The 24,768-nt window shown below is 35.3% G+C and overlaps 1 protein-coding gene across 7 annotated transcripts in view; it reads right to left on the bottom strand.

The window, feature by feature from the left end:
- Positions 1-2,593: 2,593 nt before the first annotated feature.
- Positions 2,594-24,768, bottom strand: part of ZNF280D (zinc finger protein 280D) — a 50,067-nt gene continuing 27,892 nt past the window's right edge. For 6 of the 7 annotated variants that reach the window (XM_039557555.1, XM_039557554.1, XM_039557550.1 and 3 more), the window contains 6 exons: positions 23,715-23,959; positions 22,391-22,531; positions 20,652-20,714; positions 19,975-20,093; positions 19,760-19,796; positions 2,594-5,108 (listed from right to left, as the gene is read on the bottom strand). In XM_039557555.1, the coding sequence (XP_039413489.1) occupies positions 4,472-5,108; positions 19,760-19,796; positions 19,975-20,093; positions 20,652-20,714; positions 22,391-22,531; positions 23,715-23,959 (1,242 nt within the window). In that variant the 3' untranslated portion in view covers positions 2,594-4,471. The remainder of the gene's footprint in view (positions 5,109-19,759; positions 19,797-19,974; positions 20,094-20,651; positions 20,715-22,390; positions 22,532-23,714; positions 23,960-24,768) is intronic. The other variant, XM_039557553.1, reaches the window with a different exon arrangement.

Below are 24,768 nucleotides of genomic sequence, written 5' to 3' on the forward strand. Positions count from 1 at the left end.
CATAATATAAGCAACTTAGTAATGCTGCTTAAAAATGAAGAATTGCTTCCTGAAAAGTTACTGGCTTTGATCATGGACTTGATCTTATTTTGGCCAGATTACAACCCACACATGTAATTTGAGCATTCAGTTTTCTTAATATGAAGATAAATTTGTCCAAACATAAATGCAGATATAGGTGTAACATCACAGTTATCTTTCTGGTTGTCAGAAAAAACTCAGCCTCTCTGATATAATGGTTTCAACAGTAAAAAGCCCCTCAACAAACCCAGCATATTTTTATGTCAATAAACACATTAGCTTTATAACACCTTGAAGGCACAACTACATTCACCTCCCTCAAAGTAAGTGTTTCACAGATAAACATTTTCCACTTTTTTGTTTTCTTTAATCTGGTGCAAAAAGGAAATATCAGCTTCACAAGGTTAATTTGGGTCAATGAAATGACTGAATAAAAAGTTTTAATTAGTTGTCTTAGAGCTACAACAGTGATCCAAAATTCAAAGGAACTCTCTGCATAGTATCTGTAAACTAGTATGAAATACCAGTCAACATACTTTCCCTTTCAGCACGGAATTAATAAGGAAGATTAGAGTCAAAATCCTGCATAAAAACATAACGTTCAAAGGAGATAACATGCCAGCCTTCAGTAAGGAACTGAGAACTGTCCTTCTGAACTACATTGAAACTGGAATTAACATTTTATTAAAAGCAAAAATCATTCAATGTAATCTTGTAACATACTTACCTTTTTTTATTAAGGGCATATGAAGCATACATCAAAATATACAGAATGCAACTAGACAAAGTAAGTTCATAAGCTGCAAAAATCAATACTAATGAAAACAAAGAGAGAACAATTATGTATAAATTTGCCCTACACAAAAATTTCTAAGTGGTCTGTAACAAAATTCTGCTGTGATAGTCTATGGTCACAGTCTTTAGTTGAATATTTGTATACCCAACAACATAAAAAAATAACTGCTTTCTGCATGCCAGCATATAAATAACAATGCTTAATGCCTGCAGAAAAGCTTTAAGATCTTTTATTTAAGGTTTTGCAGAATACAAGCATTACTCAAGATTCTTTACCCTGACCTTTAGTTTCTGATTCCTTCTAGAAGTAAAGCACCACAGAAATGAGATTTAACATGTATTGTGCAGGGTTCTTCTCTCTCTCACTCTGCCCCAGGAAAAGAAAAATAGACATATATTGTTATAAACTTTCTTGTTTAAAATACATCATTCAATACTTAGAATTCAGTATGTGCTACAACTGGATTTTTTTTTTCCCCTGTGTTTACTCAGCCATTCCATTTAGCAAAATCTGAACCACAGGTCAACCAAAGCTTCTCTCCCAAGCTGCACAAGGTAAACAGACACTGGCTGCACTTGAGGAAGATCCAAGTGACTGAGCATTCACTGATCATGACTGCTGTTCTCCATTAGATGTCAATAATGTAGACAGCATGCACATGGCACACGACTTCCCTAAAAATAAGCACTATATAAACAATCTGCAATGATTACTCAAGCAAGTATGATAAAGCTCTTGAGATGAGGGGAAAGGGTGATTCTACTAAGGACACCAAGAATTAAGTGACTGTTTTTTGGTAAGGCAATGAAAACTGGAACTGAAATGTCTTCCCCAGTACAAAACAGAGGTGACAGAGTGTAAGAACTACTGATGGCTGGATGGAAAAACAACTTTTAAATAACTCAGAAACACCAAAATGAATCATGTGAAGTTATGTTGAATTAACTGAAAATGCATTAATGAAACTTGATCCTCCAGAGCAGCTTCTACCAAAAGTGTGAATTTAACTTATCTCAGGGAAACCTCCCAAATAACATGATGGAAATTAATCCTTGTACTTGTGCAGTTTCCTACAGCATTTAGGGAGCAAATCAATTACTTCATATAGGAAAAAGAGTAATGAATTTTAGTTTTTCTCTTCACAAAAATACTATGCCAGTGTTTTCATTATATACCTTCCTTGCCTATGAAAAGCTATCTGATGCTCTTGCTAGAACAATCGAGTTCTTTCACCTCTTCCTTCAGAAGGACCAGAAGATATTTGAGTGGTTTATCCCTAACACTACCCTTTGCATAAGTATTGTCAACATGGTTTGAAACAAAAAATGCTTGATATAATAAGCATCTGAGATGATCAAGATATAATTCTGCCAAATATGCAGATTTTTAACTTTGAGTTCTATTTTCCACCTTTTCTCAACACCATGTGGCCAAATCCTTCCAAATTCTTATTAAAGTGGTAAATGTTTGAAAAATTTAATTGCATAATAAAAGATAAATGTGAGGAAACTGCAAGTATTGCAACTGGTTCCAGTTGAACTTAATCTTTTCTAACACCACATATCAGAGCATTATTCAAAATATATAATTTGCATGGAAGATCATCAACTGGATTAAAACTACTACAGATTTCCCTGGCTTTCAACACAGATGCATTCAGGAACTCCCTTGGTAACATACACATCCAGTTTTGTAGCTGAAAAAGTGCTTTAAACTGCATAAAATAAAGCATTGCAATGAGTAATCTTCCATGTGTAAAAGCATGAAGACATCAGACCGGTTAACCAAAGCACTATTTAATGATTTCACTAAAATCTTTAAAAAACAAAAGAATAATGCAACTTATTCTTCTCAGCTTTTTCATCTGTCATGGTATTTGAAGTTCTTAAAGTGGCAGATCTCAAAGAGCTGTGAGTATGTAAACTGTTCCACTTTTCTTTTTTAAAAGTCTTCTACACATGCATGGATGACAATGAAGATGCAGTCCAAAATGTAAATCATACATCTCTTTAGAGCTTGAAGGAACTTTTGAGGCTGTTGAGATCTGGTTTATTTAGAGGCTCCAGTAGTAAGCTGGATAGTCTCTCGATTTTAATACTGTTAGACTCACTTAGCAGCTGAGCTCGGTGAACTTAAGAGGACAGAGGAAACTTCAGTTGCAGGCTGATGGGCCAGAAAAATATCTGTATAGTCTGGAAAGGTTAGCACATCATACCACAATACACAGGTACAAAAAATGTTTATGCATAGGCACTTGCTCATTTAAGTCTAAAATAAAATAAACAAACCAACCAACCGAAAACTAACAAAAATCCCCAATGAAACATACATCTCAAATTCACAATATTGAAGTTACTTATTTTTTGGGAACTGCCACTAAATCTTTTTAAAAAATGGGAGAAACCTAAGCCCAAAGTTTCCAGCTGAGCATAAAATTATACACAAAGACAAACTTTTGTTGCAAATATTTACTCAAAAAGTAATAATTTACAGCAGTGTTTCAACAGCTGTTCAAAACATTTAACATTCATTAAAAACAAAACTGTAAGTCAAAAGCACATTCTGAATGTTTCAAATGGAGCAATGAAATCAAAAGAGCAAGCTACTGTTAATCATATGCATTCCTAAATCTAGCTAACTAGAAAACAAAAAAAAAACCCCAAAACAAAAAAACCAAACCAAAACCAGCAGCCATCTTTCTGTACATAACTTAGACTACAAAAAGTCCTGAAATTAAACTGTACAATTCTGCTTTATATGCCCTTGTGTTCTATTTTTAAGTTAGCCAGTAGCAGCTGCAAAATGGCAGAACTCATGCCAGGTGGTGTTTCCAGTTTGGAGTTTTCCTTATTTCTGCTTAAAACCATTTTTGCATTAAACCATACTTTGGTGTGACTTACAGACCATTCCTATGGGTCTACAGCTAAGAATAATTAAACCAATAGTAAAAGCCTAACAGCTACAGTACTTTCAGCATTATGTCCTACTTTATACAGTTATGTTCGGTATTTCTGCACAGCCTGCACAGTGAAAACCCCACAAATATATATTTTTATTGTAATAATTTCACTTTCACTGAAAGTTTATTAAGGTAAGTTTACAGCCTGGCAGAATTACACCTGTACAGAGGTGCACAAACTAATATACTTCTGTTTACTTGCTTTTACAGACAGGAATGTGACACCAAGTCCCAAGGTTTATATTTACCTAAGCTATCAGCAGACCAATAACCTTCATTACAAGTGTGCTCCATATCAGCATCAGAAGTTAATTCCTACTCAATCCCCAGTTCAATGATATTCACACTGAAGAATTTAGAAAAATACTTTTTGGGCGAACAAATCACCGTATCCTGGGCTAGTTAACTATAAAAAAATTAGAATTTATCCCTCTTTTCAAGTATCAATCTAATAATATATCACATCCAAGAGACAGAAAGATACATTTGAACGTGTTACCTTTTTGAAGCCTAATGAATTCAGTCATACATACACATACATGCCATCTCCATATGCAAACTTCCCTTTGGTGTCCCTTTCTCTTCTCTTCTCCCTTTTAAACTTTTTAATATTTAGCATCCACGAGCACACTTATCAGGAATGGTCCATGGTGTTCTCACCATAGTTTAAAACAAACAATAAAATTAACACAATTTCAGCTTGCTTCATTTTCATCTGTCTTGTTTACAGTTGTTTCCATTCTGCTGGGATTGCTTTCTCTAGAAGTCTCATCTGTTTGTTCAGCAAGCTGTCCTGCTTTCTTTGATGAAGGTGTGACATTACCTTTTTGGAGAATTTCAGTAGCTTCATGCTCTAGTACTTCTGATGGAGTTAGAGGTTCCAAATGAATACTGCCTTGTTCACTTATGTCTGAACTAACAGATTCAAGTTCGTCCCTCTTTCTCAAGAACTGCTCAAAACTGACATCTTCACCCAAAGTCAGCTTTAAGTCCCTCACGTTCATTGCTGAAAGCGTAGTTTCATCCAAGGTACTCGCTTTAGTCTGCTCATTCAGGACAACGTCATCTGAACTTTGGCACGTTTTCATCTCACTTTCATCAGGAATACATTTTTGTCTCTCATCTACTAACTGTTTGTTATTGGCTGAATCACAGTATGCTCTTTTCTGATGCAAAGAATTCTTTGAGCTGTTGCCAGGGAGTTCCAAACTAGGAACATTTTCTGTATTTGACAGTGAGGAGTCGTCTTCACTCTTTTCAATGGATGCAACTTTTTTAGTTTGATTTCTACTGCATTCTTTTGTTTCATCTGAAGAGTCATGCTCTTGTTTGCTGAAAAAAACCAAAACAGGTTATTTTTAGATATGATTTTTATATTTTCATATTATAAATGAAATAAAGCAATGCATGGTTATACTCTGCAAAGTGACACTCAGAGGGGTATTGAAGATTTCCTCTTTGGGATTTGTCATGAGGCTTCATAGCAAGAAAGGCAGAATTTAATTAACAGCTGCATTTTTCTTATCCATTTACAAACTCAGGTTTGTATTTAGCAGTCAATTAGTACTCTAGTTCTTGCATTTCAGCTCCAGAAAGGAAGGTTGCCTTCGTGTGACACACAGAATTTCCCAAAACAATACCTATAGTTCTTCTACCTGCACTGCCTCTTTGACACAGATGCAGATAAAAGTGCTTTATACCACCAACTGACTCTGTAATACTCATGAGAATAAAGCTAACAGCTGGAAAACTAAATTAACAAAACTAAAATTTATTTAGAGCAATCACAATCTGGATTCACTGAAAAAGTGAATCTGTGAAGTAGTATTTTAATTCACCTTTCAGAGTAAAACCATGTGTTTATAAAGAGGAAATACAGAAATAGAGAAGTTCAATTTTTCCTGTAAAGATGAAATCTGGTAAAAGTTTAATATAATTGTCAATCAATCCAAAGTTTTTCAGAATGATAAGCAGATTGAATTACCTAAAATGATGATGATGACAGACAAAAGAAGGTGTGGGGGACAGGAAAGGGGAAGCTGGAAGAACAGTAATTTGTCTGATTTCAGATATAAATTGTATCTAGAAAGTGAAATTAAGAGCAAAGTCTCCCAAATGAACTATTAAAATTTAAATTGAAAGTAGTCTCTGAACAGTAACACGCAGAAAAAAAGCTGTGAGGAACACAGTTATCACCAAATATCTCATTAATCAAAATGCATTTTTATTTTATTTCTTCAAGAGGTTTTAAAGAGTGGTTTGAAACAATTTTTGGCTAAAGCCATTTAAATTATGTAAGTAACACACAGTTCAGAACTCTTAAAAGGAAGAACCAATTCTTTGCTACTAGGTTTTTTGATATATTTTCAAGCTGAAAACCTACCTGTGTTCTACTCATCCAGGAATTTAATACAATTCAAGTGATTCATTTATATGATAAATGATATTGAGTTCTACAGAAAATGGTTATTCTGGAAAAGGAGCTACAAACATTCAGAAATCTCTTTCCAAGTTTTACTTTCATTTATATAAACTAATCCAAGAATATTCCACTTCCTACTTCTACTCTAGGTCAGAGGAACAATTTGAGCAGGAGTAAGAGACTGTTGGGATATCCTTCAGTGGTGAAATCTTATTGGTCACTGGGGTAGTCATAAGAATCTTTTCATCCTGTTACACCGATTTTTCATTCATAGTAAGGAATGAACTCAAGAGATAGGCCAACCTCTTTAACAAATTACAACCTACATTAGCTACTTTTCTCAAACAGAAGTGTTAGGGCTTGGGGTATTTTTTTCTCATTTAGTGGACTACCTAAAGTGTAGGTGACATTCTCGAATACACAGTTTATCTATCCAAGTTCTTTTCTCTCAGACATCTAGAAAGAAAAAGGCAAAAAAGGTAACATTGGAGGGAAAACTCAAGACTAAGTTCCAGCATAAAAGCCAATGCTCAGGAGCACCCATCAGCTGTGGCTGACATAACTGGTTTGCCATAATTGTTCCTAATTTCTTTATCTATTCCAGAGAAAGACTTCAGTTATACAGAGTCATATAAATACTAGTTCAATATTTAGAATTGTTTACATATGAAAATCTAGTCAACTCTTCATCAAACAGTGTATACACATATGACCCCTAGCTGCTATTTTTCAACAAGCAGCTTGAGGGCAAGACCTAGTTGCAGAGCTAACAGGCACAGTATTGTGCTTTATGTGGGAAGTTTTGAACACAGATATACAAAACCCCAAAAAATAGGTTTTAAATAAAGGGATGAGTAATGCCTACTTATCCCACAAAGAGCAGCGCTTCCACACTGAAAAACCCAGATGGATTACACATGTGTATACACACACAGAGACAAGATTCACATCAAGAAACTCCTCAAAGGACAAATATACCCTTAACATATAAAACAAATTCATTGCAATCTTCCTCATCTTCTAGTAACCAAAATCCCACCTTCACCTAAACCCAGCCCCTTATTCTCAGTCATTTTTGGAAAAACACAGAGAGGGAAGAAGAAGTAAGTGGCGGGGGAAGAAAAGAAATATATACCCGTATATATATGTAGTTGTGCAACAATCACATCGCAAGAACAATTATCCACAAACAACAGCGATCTTTCAGACTGCCAAGCACAACAGTAAGTTCCTTTAGACGGAACAGCTCTCCAATGAAATAATTTGCCTCTGCTGAGAACTGCAGATGAATCGGCAGACCCTAGTGATTGTGATGCACTAAAATACCACAGTAAAAAGAAAAATCATACAATATTTCAAGAATTAATTCGGTTAGTATGTCAGTAGCTGAAAAAGAAAAGCCTTTTATCCAGTACTAGCAACTGAAAGTACTTCAGTACTCTATGTGCAGATAGGACTGGTTACAGTGTAAGAGAACTAAAAATTCAGGCATCAAAAATACAGGAGAATGCAAGAATATTAACAGCTGTATTATACAGAAAAGAGGATGTCAGTGAACAGTTAGAATGCAAAATCTGACTTCTGTTTAATGAAACCAATGAGTCCAGGTTCATGACCTGACCACCAAGCATGGGATATGTTAATGAGCTGGCTGTGATAGAGTCCATCTGAAATCGGGGCTTACAGTAAGACTACTCCAAGGGAGCAGCACAAGCCGTAGCTCTGAATCCAAGAGAGGAGTCTACTAAGTAGAAACATACATCTACATCAGGATACAGAAGCTTAAAAATGAAAGCAACTTAGTTTTCTTTTTTCTCATTGTACAGAAAATGCAAGATTTTGGTGCCAAGTGAGGCTGAAGAAAGTTAGGCTCTTATCACTTGTTTCAAAATCCTACTAGCTCAAGTTTTTTTACTGCACTTTATTTAGAGTATTTTATATTGGTATATCATATTAGGATTTTAAAAATAATTCAGGGAAAAATTCTACAGCAAGCAAGAAAAAAAACCCCAACCCTATAAAATGAATGACATTTACATATCTACAAACAGAGTAGTTGCAAAGTGCGTGCAAACACTCCCTTCAGTCTGCGGAAAAGTATTCCTCCAGGTAACAAAACTTGTATTACAGCTGCATTTACATTAACAGTTTGATGTGATCCATTCCTTATTGTTCCCACATAACTGGTTTGGTTTACAAGGCAGTACTGGGACATGCAAACTACATTTCTTTTTTGAGGAAAATGAACTGGAAGCTCTGATCCACAAGTGCTCCAACCCCTAACGGAGCTGAGTCCTCAAGAGTCCAAACCAACACAGGATGTTCCACACAGCTCTGCATGCGTGCACAGCATGAGAACTCTGTTCAGGGATCATGAGTCTGGTCCAAAATAATGCCTCTGAACCTCAATGCAGTGAAAAGATGCAGCATTTTCAGTGTCAAGTGCTTTCATTTACTGATCTGCTCCTGGAGCACTAATTCCTTGCTACTATCAACATAACTACCTTGGGTTAATAACAGAGAAAAGTGTGAGGACTGAGAATCTCTAGTGCTAGAGCTACAACACTCCAAATGTCTGTCTTAAAGCCTATGAAATAGCATCAAAGTTTTCGTCAGAAAGCACAGATCAGATTTATATATTAAAATTATTTTTGTCTACTTAGACACAATGATAAGAAGTAGCACATCATATTCAATTAGAATTACAGTGACCATTTACTAATCCGTAGCCTAAAGACAGAGATAACATCCAACACCTGAACCACTTAGTCTCAATTATTAAGCCAGCATTTTATGGAAAGGCAGAATTTCAAATAGTTTGACCCACACTGCATATGACAGAATAAAAAGTGATGAAGCAGACAGAGATACTCTGAAAGCAGTTAGTGGGTTTTTTTATAAGACACTATTAATGACTATATAGCAAATAACCACAATTAAGTTTTGACTATGTTTTTAAAGGTAAAATTTGCACCAACAATTGTGAAAGATTACTAAGTGGGATAATATATTTCAGGCTGTTGAATCTGGAATAACTGTAAGTCTATCCACAATATGTGTCACTAAAAGGTGTAAAATTTCAATTCTTTTCCCAGACTGGCATTATTTAAGTGTAGAGCTGTAATTATTAGTTAGCCAAGAATTTCACATATTTGCTCTGCTAAGAATTTGGTTGAGTACGCTTTCCATAAATGACACAGGTCTTTAAAGGCCTAAAGAAATAGACAAGAATTAACATGTTATACTATATTTTAAAATTGTTTCCCAATAGCCCCAGTAATACTGTCAACTCACAGAGAAAAAGATAAAAAAGTTTCTTTTAACCATTTGGTCAATTTATTTACTATCCTATGAATCTTGACTAATTTGCCATTTAAGCATTTCTTAAAATGTGTTTTGACACTTGGAATCTAAATTCTCCATGTCTTGTTGAGGAAGTACCTTACAACTGCCACTGAAAAATTTCTATCATAGCTAATGTTATGAAAATACTAATCAAACATTTTTTGCCCAATTACCTGATATATAACACAGCATGTGTTATTTTATGCACCTGATTTCAAGATGCAGCTGATCATTGTATTTACCTTTCAAAAGCTGGTGTTTCTGTTTTTCCTTCAGATAAACTAGGTCTTGAAATTTTCTGTAATAATTAATGATATTCCTTTTATTTTACATTCATGAGCAGCTGATGACAATATAAAGTTGTAGAAGTATTTTCACACTGATATTCCCACAAATCTGTTATGTAACAGAGATTAAGCATGGATCTCAGTAAAGATGTCTCCAAATAGTCTTCCAAATTAAAAAAAAAAAAAAATCACCAAAACCCACAGAAACAAAGCAAAACTAGAAAGCAACTATTGTAGCTTTTTCCATAAACATGCAATTTAAATTATGCCTTAGTGAATAGGATGAAAACTAAGTCTGGACAGTTTTATATTTGGACAGAAAAAGTTTCTGAACTAAACTTGTGTTCTGCTAGCACAAAAAGGGCAAAAAAAGTCAAAGAACAGCAAGTTGAAGTTAATACATTTTTAAACATTATACAGTGTTTGAGCCCTCCAAATGCTACTACATTAAGTGTAAACATGTTGAAGAGTCAAGAGAACGCTTGTCACAGAAGAAACTTTTGATTCTCTATTAAAACTTACCCAATGAAATAAACTTTTTAACTCTAAACAACATGAACAAATTAAATTTTCCTTCCATTTTTAGAACAGTAGAAAAGCACTTGAATGAAAACTGCCATTTAGAAACAGCCAACCAGGCTTTTCAAAGCATCTTCTTCTACACTATAGGGCATCTTACTCATATATTATTCTTATTTAGGAAATACAAAGTGCCTAAGTGACAAAATTAATTACTCAGATTTTTTTTTCTGTCTCAATACAACTGAGAGTTAAATTTGGTTCAAAAATAGGAGAGGTCACTGTATATAAAGATGAACATTTAAAATTATTATTTGTATCACCTCTTATTTTAAACTACATAAACAATGCTACATACTTTTAGCATAGTAACTTTTCCCCCACAGAACTGGTATATTTTGTTTCAATGAGGGCAAATTACATGGCAAGTATTTGAAAATTGTATGGCAAAGTTAAGCTTCTTCTATATTATAAAATGCCCTTTGGAATATGGTTCTTGTACTTTGTTCTATTTCTGCCATACAAAACTCAAACACAAATGAGCCATGCTAAGAAACCATTTCCAACTCAAAATTATTGCACTCTATCTTCTCCTACAGAACCTCCTTCTCTACCCACCACTCTTCTCTGCCCTGGCTGACCTATTTGCCCCTGAGAACTATGAGGAAAGAAAGATTTCTTGACTTATTTCTTCAAATTTTAAATGTTATATTTTTAAACTACCTGATTCTTCCATTTGTATTTTTGGTTCTTCAGCACCCTAAGGGTCTGTCCTTTGACCTCCTGCCGTGTATTTCAACAAACATCCAAAATGTCAAGCATCTGGCTGCAGCAAAGTAACAGGCATTCCATGACACCTTGGAAAAAACAACCAAAGGCTCCACATGGCCCAGACCACACCGACAGAGCAGCAACTCACTGTTCTGAAAGGTCTGTCAGATGCTCTGTAAACTCAGTTAACATCAAAGTAGCTTTTTCTGTTCTGTGTTCTCCATCTTTTCCAACTGTAAGAGCTACAGTGTGGGATTTGAGTTTAGTTATGTTTTTATTTGGGTTTAGACAGAAGAGGTTGCATTTTTTACTTTTTAAATGAAAGCCAGTATTATGGAACACAATTTTGTTGAGAAAAAAGTGCAAATTTGACATCTATAATGCTGAAAAACTATATGGGATAAAAAAGAAAAACTAAGAGAAAACATACCAGAAGTGGTAATGGAATTTATGGAAAAGGTGTGACTGTGTAAGACAATCTTTCTTAACACATTGGAATGAAAATGAATGGTCTTCTCATTTCTACAAAACCATTGTTTCTGTTAAAGAAACTCACCAAAATCTTTGCATTTTGGAAAGCTGGCAAGCAGTGTTACAAGACAAATCTTTCCCAGGTCTGAGGACTTCTCCCACTCTCTGACCATCTGGGATTTCTGTAACAAGACTGCCCTTTCTGAAGGGCAACTTCTTAAAAAAAAAAATCTGTAAGATCAGAATCCAAAGATGATATTTTCAAAAAATGTTAATATGGACTGTGAGATCATTTAGATTTCTGATAGGCCTCAAAAAATTACAGTTCAGAGTCAATATTATTTCAGATCTCACAGTTAGCAATTTCCAGGTTCCCTGAATATGAAGATACACAAGGAAAGGAAACCATTCTTTCATTGGAGTCTGACATTCAACTCAACCAAAGGGACTGACTACAAACTGCACATCTCTGGGGTGGCAGCCCCACCAAAGATATGCCTCTGACACTGCCCAGCTTTCTGCAGTAAAACACAGAGCTGGATTCTTACACCATGCACATCGTCTGAACACCATGATCAGTAATAGAGATAGATATATAGATATATATATATATAGTTAAAGAATTGTCTTGGATCTTCACACTAGATACAAAGTTCAGACATACTCTTAGACTGTGTGTAGAAAGGACAAGACATTACCCCCAAGTTAGCTTCTATCTCTCTACTGGAGATTTCGGTGTGGATAACAAATTAAGATTCAATGTCTGAAAACACTGTATGGTTGAAATAGAGATAAGGATGAAAATACTTACAGTTAGAAAGCAATTTGGTAATCTGAATCTGATTTTTAAAGTTGATACTTATGCTGAGCTTAAACATACTTCAGAATTTCGAAGTGTTTTATTGGGTGTACAGAAATTAGAAGATAAACTTGTTTTATGTAACCTCTTCCAGTTATCTTGCCTCAGGAAAACCAGCAAGCAACATTCTTAAGACAGTGAGCATTACTTTTATTCTAATTATACCTGAGGAATGATCTCCTCACCAGAAAGGCCTTTTAAACCATAACTGAAGTATTTTAAAGATCTGAAATGTTAAATTTAGTGCATAAAGCTATCTGACAAAAAAATTCCACAGTATAAGCTCAGTTATCTTTTACTTGTCTACCATAACCCAGATACCCAGAACAGAGCTGTAAGTTTACTTTAGGACAACTGTAAAACATTGCAGCTGACCTCCAACTACTATCTAGAGGGGATGCTTCCTGCAAAATACCTTTACAGGCACAGTCCATACATTAGACGAGCTATAAATTATTTAAATTCATTGACTTTTAAAACCACATTAATTAAACAGCTTATCACAACATCACCAAAATTGATTTTCTGTGTTTCTATAAGAAAATGTTATCGCACAGATAGCAAGAAGCATCTCCTACAAAACTTCTTAAGTCATCAGTTCTAACAAAATCTAACCTTTCAAAGGTTTCTTATAGAAGAAAAGCAGAACCAAACAAAGCCCTCAAAATTGCTTATGCCTGTATCTTCTTTGTCGATGCTGCATTAAAGCAAATTTAATCTGCTGAAGTACGGTGTCGCCTCTATTATATTTAGATAACATTATTAATCATAAATTAAATTATTCACAACCTCAGCAAGTCTTAATGGTTGTCTACAGGGTGCAAAATACTTGACACAAAAAACAGCTTTACCACTTAAATTTTCTGAAAACTGTATACAAATATTAGATTGATCAACCACATGTACTTTCCTAAATCCAAAAGAGCAGCCTAAATCCACACCTTTTAAAGAATTTAAGCACATAGAAGGTATTCATAATGTGGTGAAACTAACATTAATGCTCTAGGACCTAACCAGCATCTTAAACTGTAGCATAAACAACTACACATTATTATTATATCTTACTCTGCAACAATAGATGGCAATAATATCTATAAAAAAGGGTTGGTTTCAGTAGCACTGTAAAAATACTCTTCTAATTAACAGAGAAATAATCAGGATAAATCAAATGAGAACACATTTTTTGGGGTCAGGACTTAAATACTCTGAGGTATTTAATCATGAGTAGTCCCACCAGTGGAAGACGATGCAACATCAAATACTTAGCTTAGCTTTACTGCTTTAATGATTTCTATGCAAGAACTTAAAACAAGTATGTTGGAAATAGCCATTTGTCATGTAACAGTCACTCCTGAAAGACCAGAACAACTTAGACACAAATATATCAAGTATTGTGCATCCAAGGACAAAACTGTTCTTCTTGTCTCAATAAATTAAAGTTTTGCCACTAAATTAAATGGATGTGAATTGAATCCAGTATCTATTTTATTTTAAATCCATTATAAATGTTACTTCACATGATCCAATTTGAGAGATTTCTGTGTTCATGTTTTATAGCTGATAGAATGGATTCAAACTGGCTAATTGTTTATGCTGGTTTGGAAACGAGCAGAGTTTGTAACATTTTGTAGTAACCATATCTTTGTTATTATGGTTTACCTTGGATACATGATGTATACTCGCAACCTTAATTTTGTTTAGGAATAGTTTTAGAAAGCAGTTCCTTCTAATTTGTAATTGGCAGAAGTTGCATGAATAGACACTAAACCATAGAAAATTATCACCTTGTGATGTTCCCAACACTTTTATGCTACAAGAAGTCTTACTTAAATCCCATAGGTCTCAACATTGACAAAGGCAATACTTTCTTACATCTGTGAAGTTACAGTGCTTCTGGAAAGAACATTATGAAAATAAATATTTTGACCACCTCCAGTAAGTACAGCCTGTTGGTCCAACAATTTTGAGCAATTCTGAAACCTTTCTAGAACCCTCCAAAGATTCTTCACTCTACAAAAAGTTCTAGTTAAGAACAATGAAAACATGCCCTTTAATTGTCAAGCCTTTAAAAAAATTGCCCATAAAAAAGGAGCACCTGAGCACAAAATTTCACCTTGAGATAGTCAATAGAATGGATCAGCCATAAAACCAAAGAGATTCAGAGCAAAAGTCAAATAAGAAAAATAATTTAGACACCTTGAAGTCTAAATTCAGTTTGATCTGAAACTTTAGTCGAGAGGAGAAGAGCCACCTAGGACTAAAGGAAGAGACCTGGAGTCAGTAACAAAAACTAGACTCTAAAATGCAGTTAAGGACAAATAGGAGTACTCTACGGAAACTCAGTCTCATTGCTTGCCCTGCTCTCACATAACAAAATTCTGTATATTTGCCCACACACAGAGCTCAAATCAGGAGGCACTGTCTTCCCAGCAATCTCTCATGTTTTCTTACTACCAAAGGCTCACTGGGTAAGCAGAACAAACTCAGCTGGAATCTTGCCAAATATTTCTCTTTTGTCCACACCTAATCAAAAGTAATCTTTTCTGGGATGACTGTAGCTTCAAGAATTTATAGAAAGCAACTTTGAGTGACTCAAGGTATCTTCCAGACACTCAGTTGAATCATACCCAGCATTAATAAATTTAAATCTATTCACACCCAAAAGAATGAAAAGGTCATTGGGTTTGGGATTCTTGGGTGTTGGCTTTTTTTTTTAACGAATCCCACCGTCTAGCAGAACTTCTCTATTTTGACAGATGTAACTTTAAATGCTGCACAATTACACGTAACAATTACAGAAACAAACATTTACTTTGTTTGTAAGACTTTCAAAGCAAATATTAGACATAACTGGCTAGTCAAGCAATGACACTCAATGTCCTAGAAATAACAAAAAGAGAGGTTAAGGTACATACAAATGAAATCTTAAATTTTTGACCATAAGCTAAACTGGTTATATTATGCATATTCATGCTCTGCCCTTGCAGAGATGGTCTAATATATTGCATTACTCACATAAATTGTTGGGACCATAAGACAGATTTAACACTAAGGCAGGCAGGTTTATTTGCATGATTTAGAAGTGGTTTTATGAGTTTTCCACATGAGTAACTTTCCCGAGATCCTCACACAAATGGAAACAGGATGTCACAAGGCCAATTGAGTCTACATGAACCATTTCCACAAATCTTTCATATCTGTAAGTAGAAGTAGTCTATAATTTTTCAAAATACAAGTTTGGAATCTTAATTTCTGTATCAAAGCTGCAAAAGAACAGAAGGATAATACTCCAAATAAGCATTCAAAAGATGTATAATTCATATAACTTAAAATCCAAGTGTCTTTCTAGTGTAATTTCTGAGAAATTCTTAGAAAATGTTTCTGAAAGCCACAAAAACCTGCAATCGCATTCCATTCTTCTTGTTGTCGGAAACCTGAATGAAAGTGAAATACGGATTCAACTTCCTCTGAAATGAACAGCATGTTCACAATGAAAACACAAATCCACTATGCTTTTTTGAATGCTGCTGTGTCAAAACAGAATTAAGTCCTGCAAGAAAAACCTGTAGTAGGTAAGTGATGCTTGAAGCTGAACAGCAGCAATCAAGAAGGAACACAGCTTCTGTCAGAAGGAAAAAAAGTAGCAAAAAGAACAAGACTTTAGAGTACTAAGTGTGCAGACGCTCAGTCACAAAACAAAGAGACAACGGATGACAGGATCCTTGCCATTATTAGCAACACTACGATGGCTGCAGAAGCTCACTATCACCAGACCTGTGACTGTTTGAGTACTAAAAGTCAAGAGGACAAAAAAACTGGTCAAAATGAATTAATCTCAGAGAATTTGATTATTCAGAAAAAGAAAGTGCTGCAAATCAAGAACAGCTTACATTCACCAAAACCAAACTCTTGCAACTAGGAAGTTATATCAGTGACTTATCCTTGAGTGAGGTAAGCTGTATCTGTTATGTTGCTTGCAGGCTAGAAAATGAGAGATTCAATCAAGATATATCCACTGTAAACAGGAGGCTGAGTTTGGAGGAACATTAGATGTTCATCATGGCAAAAGGAAAGCTCATCACATATCCTGATGGATAAACTTGCCATAGATAATCTAGAACTGCAGATTAAGTCAGAAGCAGTAAAATCAAAAGCAGCAGATGTCTCAGCAGCTTGAGTAGAGCATCCTTGAAGATGAGACATGATACCAAAAGAACAAGGTGTGAATGAACTGGAACTGTAGCTGCTCCACTCTCAGAATCAAGGCTCAATAAATATATGTACTTCCATTAAGTGCTTTCCTCCTCTCAGTATTTTGGAGCAAAAAGAAGCTTACCTACCAGAGAGCAAAGCAGCTAATAAATTCCTTTGGCCAAGACTCAGTTTATGCAGTTAAATGCAACAGAAGTCATTCAAAGCATATTTTGCCACTATATACCATAAAGTCACTGGCAGGAAAAAAATGCAACTTACTTGAATATTAAATAGATCAGGACTTGTATGCTTTAGTGTACACCCAAAAAGAATGACAAAGCCTTTTAGTTTCAGAAGGTGGGATCAAGTTCAGAACAAAATGGGCTTTGATATCAGCTCATATACATCCCATTTACACACTACTCTAGCTTGGGATGATACTGATAGACTGGAACAGGGAAGAAACACTGCACATGAGCAGCAAAGAAACGCTGCATCACATAAGTGAAACTCCTGGTAAGCCTCTCTTCAACTGGGTACAGCCCCCAAAAAGCTGCAAATCAATGCTGCAAAGCAGAGAACATTATCAAAAAGGGCCTTTGACTACAATATTGGGAGAAAAGACCAGACCTGCTGTCTAAAAGATGCAAGAAGAGAATACCACAGCTTCAATGCATGAAGAAAAAGGAAAAGGTCTGGTCAGATCCTTGTTTGCTTACATACCAAAATAATCCCAAGCTGGACTGGGTTCAATTTTCTGGTCCACAATGATGTATCAGTGAGCCAAGGCAGTATAGGATACCTGCTCACTTTCAACTGCCCTGCAACAAAAATGTCTGCTGTCAGTTCATTTAAAAATATGTTAATGGTTGTGCAAAGCAGAGAGTTGAGCATTAGAAGAGTACTCGCATAGTTATTACATCTTACTCCCTCAGCACAAGGTAGATCACCAAATAAACAAGGAGACTCTCTGTAGATTAAAAATTTAAAAAACAAACTCTTCTGGAACATCCCCAGCTAGGTTATCTGTATTACTAATGGCAGGATTCTGGTCCAAAGACAGGCTCTGTAACAGTACAGAGTTCATGGAACATGTCTGATCATTAGCAATAAAGATGAGTTTTAAAACACATACAGACAATCCAATATATAATAAAAGACACCAAAAGACACCATCAGAGATGCAAGAGAAGATCCAAAAGTGTTCAAGATTGTAATTGTGAGTCATTGTTTCCAGTGATGAAGTGATTCTGAAGAGTCCCATAAACAAGTCATTGAGTTATAGGTCAAAGAATTGGAAGGAACATTCAGAGATCATTGAGAAACTATACAGCAAAAGTTATGAATATTGTCTGCAAGTTCCTCTTCTTCCAAAGCAACCAAAGAGTACCACTAAGAACCAGCCCGCAAAAAGATGAACATTTTTGTTTGTACTCTGTACAGCAAATTATGAATTAAAAATCTGCTACACACGTATACTCATACTCTTCAGTTTAGCAATGATACATTCTTGCCCAAAGTATCAGAGAACTAGTATATGGAAATGGACAAGATTTACTGAAGTTAATGAAGTCTATGAGCCTGACAGTTCCAAAAAACACCATCAAGGATTTTATATCACTTCATGTGGTGCCAGTAACTAATTTTATGTTGGCATCAGAACTCCCAAAAATAATGGCTATCTGCATCTGTCCTAACCTAACATCCTGCAGAAACAAACCTGCATATATTCTTGACTTTACTTCAAATCTTTGCAGTGCTTCCCCATCTGCTTCTGAGTAATACATATATATCCGTATATCCAACATTTTTACATATTTCCATATATCTCTGTAATGTATTCAAGACAGCAAGATCCTTTTGCAGTACTGACAACAGCCTGCCACAGCTGTACATCTTCAACCACCATTCAACACATTTATAACCTTTCCTTCCATGCAGTTCAGCAAATACTAAATTCCCAACACCTAATGCCAGCTCCAAATACAAAAACTAGGATTTCCACTAGTATCATAGCTCAACACTTTATTTTCTCATTGTTTGAGTTGCACTGAAAGATGAACTACTAGAGGACCCCCTTCTTACTAGCCACTTTATGGAAACTAAGAAAATACCTAATAAATATTAAATAAACTATTTGGGATATTCCCAAAGCTCAGTGAAAGCTGATTTATCTTTAGAGGCCTAAGAACTTATCCCTCTGTTGGCAGAGTTCTCACCATACATGAAAATCTAAATTCCTTCTAGAATCCTGCTAAAGGCTAGATGGACTCTACCAGGGTTACACTATTTTCTTGTATCTTTTAAAATAGTTCTTTGCAGTCTAATTGACATTTTTGATTCTGTGTTCTGAAATGGTTTGAAGAAAACACAAATGTTTGATTTAACTGACCTCTAAACCTTGAATTAAGGCATAAACAGGCTCATAAACTATACTGCAAAGCCTCAGAAACTGTTCCAGGACAATCAGGAAGGGCTTAGCATGTCTGATTCCTCTAAGGTTTAAAAAGACCCAAACTAACACAATCTGAAACAATCTCCACAATACTGCAAGTTCTCTTTCAAATCCTTAAAAAACCCTGATTAATACATACTAATTCTTCTTTGAAAGAATAAAAAAAACTAATACAAAACAGTATGCCTCTGTCATATAAAGAACATAATTTTGAAAATAATTCCTAAATATTTTTACATATTAAGACTGAATTTGTCCTATTTCAGTAAAGGACATTCCTTTTTGCATTCATATTCAAATTACATAAAGAACATAAACCAGTAATTTGATAAAGCTAGTATTAAGTAGAAGTAACAGTCTCATTGTGTATAGACAGGTCAGAATTCAGGAGTTCCAACATTGCAACAATTATTTATGTCTCTCCAAACTGAGCAAAAGCCTGATTTTGTTTTAGCTGCAATAGGTAATAATTTTATCTCTTCATTCTTGTAATTGTGGACATGGTAAGATGAAAAAGCACTAGTACAGTAAAGGCCTGTGTTCATCCATACATTTCAAATTCTATGGAATTAAAAAAAAAACCAAGTTCAAAGTGCAAATTTTGGCCATCTATCACTAAATTAATAGAAAAAAAACATTAAACAGTAAAATAAAACTTACTGAGACACTTGTGCAGCAGTTGGGTTATCTGTGGAAACTGAAAATAAAAACAAAGGACTTAATTAAGAATATTTTAAAGTGTGGAAATACAGAAGTACTCACTGTCAAATGCAAGTACAGAAATAATGCAGCTCAAAATAGGACTGCGATAACACAAGAGCTATCCACAGGTAAGTATTTATATACTGTATAAAAAAGATACTACATGTACTCACCTTTCTCTATAATAACTTGACACGTATGAGTGTGGTTCTCACTCAGATGTGCGGCCATGCTATCCAAGCCAGAAGCATCAGCCAGGAAATCACAGTTAAGACACACTACAGTCACACCTCTAGGAAATACAAAGTAAAAAGGAACTGTAAATACAACATGGTCATGGAAACACTTTTCTTAACTTACAGCAACTGGACAGACTATTAAAAAAAAAAAAAAAATCATTCAACTTCAGATGAGATGATTCACAAAAACATAATCTTACTTTTTCTACTGCAACTAGTATCAGGAAATTCCCATCAATGAGCAGGGCATCTCCATGCTGGATATAGTACAAAGAACATGACTTTAGACAGAAATTTATCTGTAGAGCATGAGTTTCTCTGTTCGGATGGTTGTTTTATTCTTTCCCTGACCCCCTCCCCATTTGGCACCTTATGAATAACCAAAAAAATAGTAATAATAAAAGAATTTAAAGACTGCTCAGAATTAAGTTCATAAACGTGGACAAATAAGTATATGTCACTGACCAGAACACTGCTATTGGAAAAGCTAATGGTTTTATTTCTTTGCTCTAAATTGTGGAAATTCAAGACGTTATAATCTCAACTAAGTTATTAATTCAACATCAGAAAGTAAAAACATCATGATCTGTAACTGAAAAAAGCTGAATTACCGTAGCTCTTCTGAGTGCTTCTTAAAGATCCAAAATCTTTTACTTGGACGAGCACTGTGAAAACTAAATATATGAAAACATTACCACTTAGACCGGTTTTCTTGAATACATTACTCCACATATCCCCTCTGAAAGGCTGTGTTGGTACAGTGACTTTCTTCACCTCACTATTCATGGTACTGCAATTTGCTTATGACAAGACATGAAAACAGAAGCCTAAGTTACTGAACTGCATTATTCTTAAACATTAAATTGCTTAAAGCTTATGGACTTGTGAATCTCAGCTCTAGCTTAAAACATTGTCTCCCTTGTAAATGAGCTTGGGAGGTGAAAAGATTAACTTTATTGGCACAGTCTTGCAAGAACATACTTCTATTGCTTCCATGAGCAGTTCAGCTTTTGAAGAACCATGGCTGTAGTTATGGAGTGCACCACAAAAGAGCTAAAACTTCCTAAAGACATGGCTTTCAACGAGAAATAAAATTTTCAGATAACCTGTAAATTGTCTCTTACGCAGGTTAAGTATGTGCCAACACTGTTCTCTCCCATGGAACAACGTGCAGGCAGCTCAGTACAGGGGCTGCTCCTCCACAAACACCCTCCCTCTAACAGTCCTCTTCCTCACCATTACTTTTTCCTTACACTCACCAAAAAAGAGGTGATGATAGGTGCTGCAAAGGATCAGATAGGAGATACATTAGTGAATCGAGGGGACAAAGGACAAAAGATTGGCCAATTTACTGCATGGATGAATTTGACCTGCCATCCAGACCACTGGCAACAACAGGAACAGTTTACCTTAGATTCCTTTCCCCTTCCAGAGTAAATTTTTTCTTGTAAAATTGGAATTAAGCACATTAATTTTGGGGGTTTTTAAGCATGCAAACAATAGATTATACACATAAAAGCATGTAAACTATTTCAGCCTAGGACTTCCATGAGCATTGAAATTAGTGTGCATAGGGTCAATATATATAAAATATATCTAAAGACTTAGGTCACAGATTCAAGAATTCTAGCATTCACAAATGTCAAGGCATTTTCTATGTATATGAATTCAGAAAGAAAATCACATTCAGTATTTTCCACAATACAGTTGGCTTGTTCAGGGCACAGGATTAACAAGTAGGTTTTTAAAATTTTGTTTTACTGTCACTGCTACGTGACCTGTATCTAATTATTGGACAGTATAATTCTATGGCTCTGAAAACTAACGCATTTGTTTTCTTAACAGGCTTTTTTACAGCTGTCATCACTAATGCCCTACGCTGCCCCACAACTGGTGACAAAATGAGATGTTATGTCTATGGATGACCAGAAGTAGCGTAAGAAAAAGTATCCACTTGAGTTTGCTGTTTGAGACATCCTTTAAATCTGAGCACAGATTTCACTAGCAATAGCTGTGGCCCATGTGCATTCAGCACTTGTAAAATCAGATGAGGCATTCAATCTGAAACCCAGAGAACATGCAATCATTAGTCATTATTTGACAAGTCAGGCTGAAGTGATCAAGGAATATCCCACAGAAACTCTGAAGCAAACGTGTAATACTGCCTGAACCACTGATTTTTAAAGCAAAACAGGAGTTTAAGCCTTCATTACAAAGTAAAAAATCCAACCTTACACATTTCTCTGCCAGTCTGAGGACCCACTTCAAAATTCACCTAACAAACACTTCACACCTTACATGAACTTAGGAAGTATATGCTAAGCCACTAAAAACTTCGAAGAGTTCTTACCTCATCATGTGATTCACATAGGCTTTGCTACAGCTGGTGTTGTATCTGCATAAGCTACAGTGGACGTAAGCAGGAAAGTGACTCGCAAAATCTTTTATTTCTGAGAAACACTCAATGCATTTGTGCGTTCCCATACGATGCCTAACAGTAACATGAAAAAGTTATCAGTTAATAGCAACACTTCCAGAAGAGATAACTACTTCAAACTTCTTGCTTTAGGTAAGTAGCAAACTTGCCTACACTAGGGAAAACTGAGAAACTTAAAAATGCATCAGCTAAATACTTTTAAGTTACACTAGCATACATGAACAAAACTTTGCTTTACTTGAACTATGATTTCATTATGATCCTAATAAAAATGTGCAACGTAATGTAAGCATCCATTATTGGCCACTCCTGGAAACAAGAGATAATGCAGTGGATAAGAACCTCCAACTTCAGCTGCTGCTGTTGTCTCTATACACTCGAGAAGTATTTCCAATAATTGTTTCCATCCATCACAATGCACAAAAAAAGTCTTTGGCTTTTCTGTCACCCCAATATTACCCACAAGCTTTGAAACATCTACAAAGCAAGAATGTAATCCTGCTCTTCCCCAGTTTTGCTGACTGTTTTTGGATGTCTCCCAGAGCTACACACTGAGAAAGTTAGAAACTGGAGGGGTGACATCTACCATCTTTGACAAAGAAAAATGCTAAGTCATCATAACCAATGAAATTACATTCTAGTCCATAAAACACCCATGAAAATAGTAACATAAGGACAGCAAACCCCAATAAATTGTAAAGACCAGGACAGTATTCTCCTAATAGCTTTTTTTTACTTTCCTGATTTCTTTTTTATTAGGTCCCCAAAATGGGGTATCTCCTAGGATAGACAGGATTTAATCTTTTAACTAACAGGTTCAAATAAAACTAAAACAACAACAACAATAGAAAATAGTTTCTCTCCACAAGAAAACTTCCGGAGAACACCCAGGCAGATGTATTCCTCTCCACAGGTAAGGTCTAAACATAAATCTCAATAATGAGTCAGTATTTCAAGAGTCTGTGACTCCAAGCAGAGAAAAGTTCTAAATGTGACACAGAGAAGTTTCCAGAACACTTGTTCTTCCATCATAAAGTAGTCTGCCACCACCAAAATCAGTGAATGAAGATTCAGAATTATAACCACAGTAGCAGTATGTGGAAAGTTTATGCATCTGCTTTCTCAGCAAACCTGAGGTGTCAGATCTTCTGTATTACAGTATTAAAGTTACTGAAAGACCATCAGATGATTTATATTCAAAGTGTACTTAAAGACAATTTTAATGCTAGTATTTTACCTTAGATTATGAAATGCTATATTTGTAGGTTCTTTTTTTTTTCTGCTGTTCGTCCATGCATTTTGTTTCTTTGATGTAGATTGTTTTGATTTTCCTCTTGACTTACTTGTATTAGATTTGTTATGATTTTTAGTGGTTTCATTTTTAGCTTTAGGTGATAATTGAAATGTGGAACTGCTTGTACTAACAGAAGATGTAGCTGATGATCCTGACTGATGAGATCCCAAAGATGCTCGAATAGTCACCTACAAGTATGAAATAAAAAAAATTTTGTTTAGATTTAAGCTCTCCAAGTTCCCACTTCTATTTGTCTCAAAGTTTAAGCCACTTTACAGCACAAATCATAGCATAAAAAAACTCTCCTGATTAAAGACTACTTTGAAGAATACAAAATACTGAAAATACTGTTGGCCTAGAGTTAACCTCAAATAGCCTACTGGATGCTTAAAAAGCTCATTTTGGTTGAAATGGGAAAACACAGCTTTCTTTTCAGAGCTGCAACTGGCTATACCCTGCTTTCTTAAATGAAAAAAATAAAGTAGCAGAAGTCTCAGGCCAATCAGCCCTACTAAGATGAATATCAAACCACTCCATCAGTGCCCGGATTTAACAAAAATGTCCCGTGTCTTGTTGCCTCATGATGAGCCAGTCTACTCCCTTCAGGTAATTTTGCTCATCCTAGAACTCCAAGGACTAATTCTGGTTTCTGACCTCTCATCTGGTATTCTCCAACTCCCTTGTCATGCTCTCAAATGTGGTTTTGACTCACAATATGACTCCTAATTATATTTCTTACCCATACTCCTAGTTTAGAAGCACCTTGTCTTCTAAACCTGATTCCAGGTTCTTCAGTATTATCATTTGCATCCTGTCAAGGTCTACTAACATGAGAATTTCAACATAATCTAAGCTTTTATTAGGTCATGAAGACCCTGAAATCTTGAAAAAATTGAGGTATTGTCATAGTGTAAAGAATCAGTGTTTTACATTCCTTCTGCCAAGAAGGACAATGAACAGCAACTGCAGTCACTTTCCCTTCCTGACTCTACAGCAA

This window comes from Corvus cornix, chromosome 10 (assembly GCF_000738735.6).
Source record: "Corvus cornix cornix isolate S_Up_H32 chromosome 10, ASM73873v5, whole genome shotgun sequence".
NCBI lineage: Eukaryota > Metazoa > Chordata > Aves > Passeriformes > Corvidae > Corvus > Corvus cornix.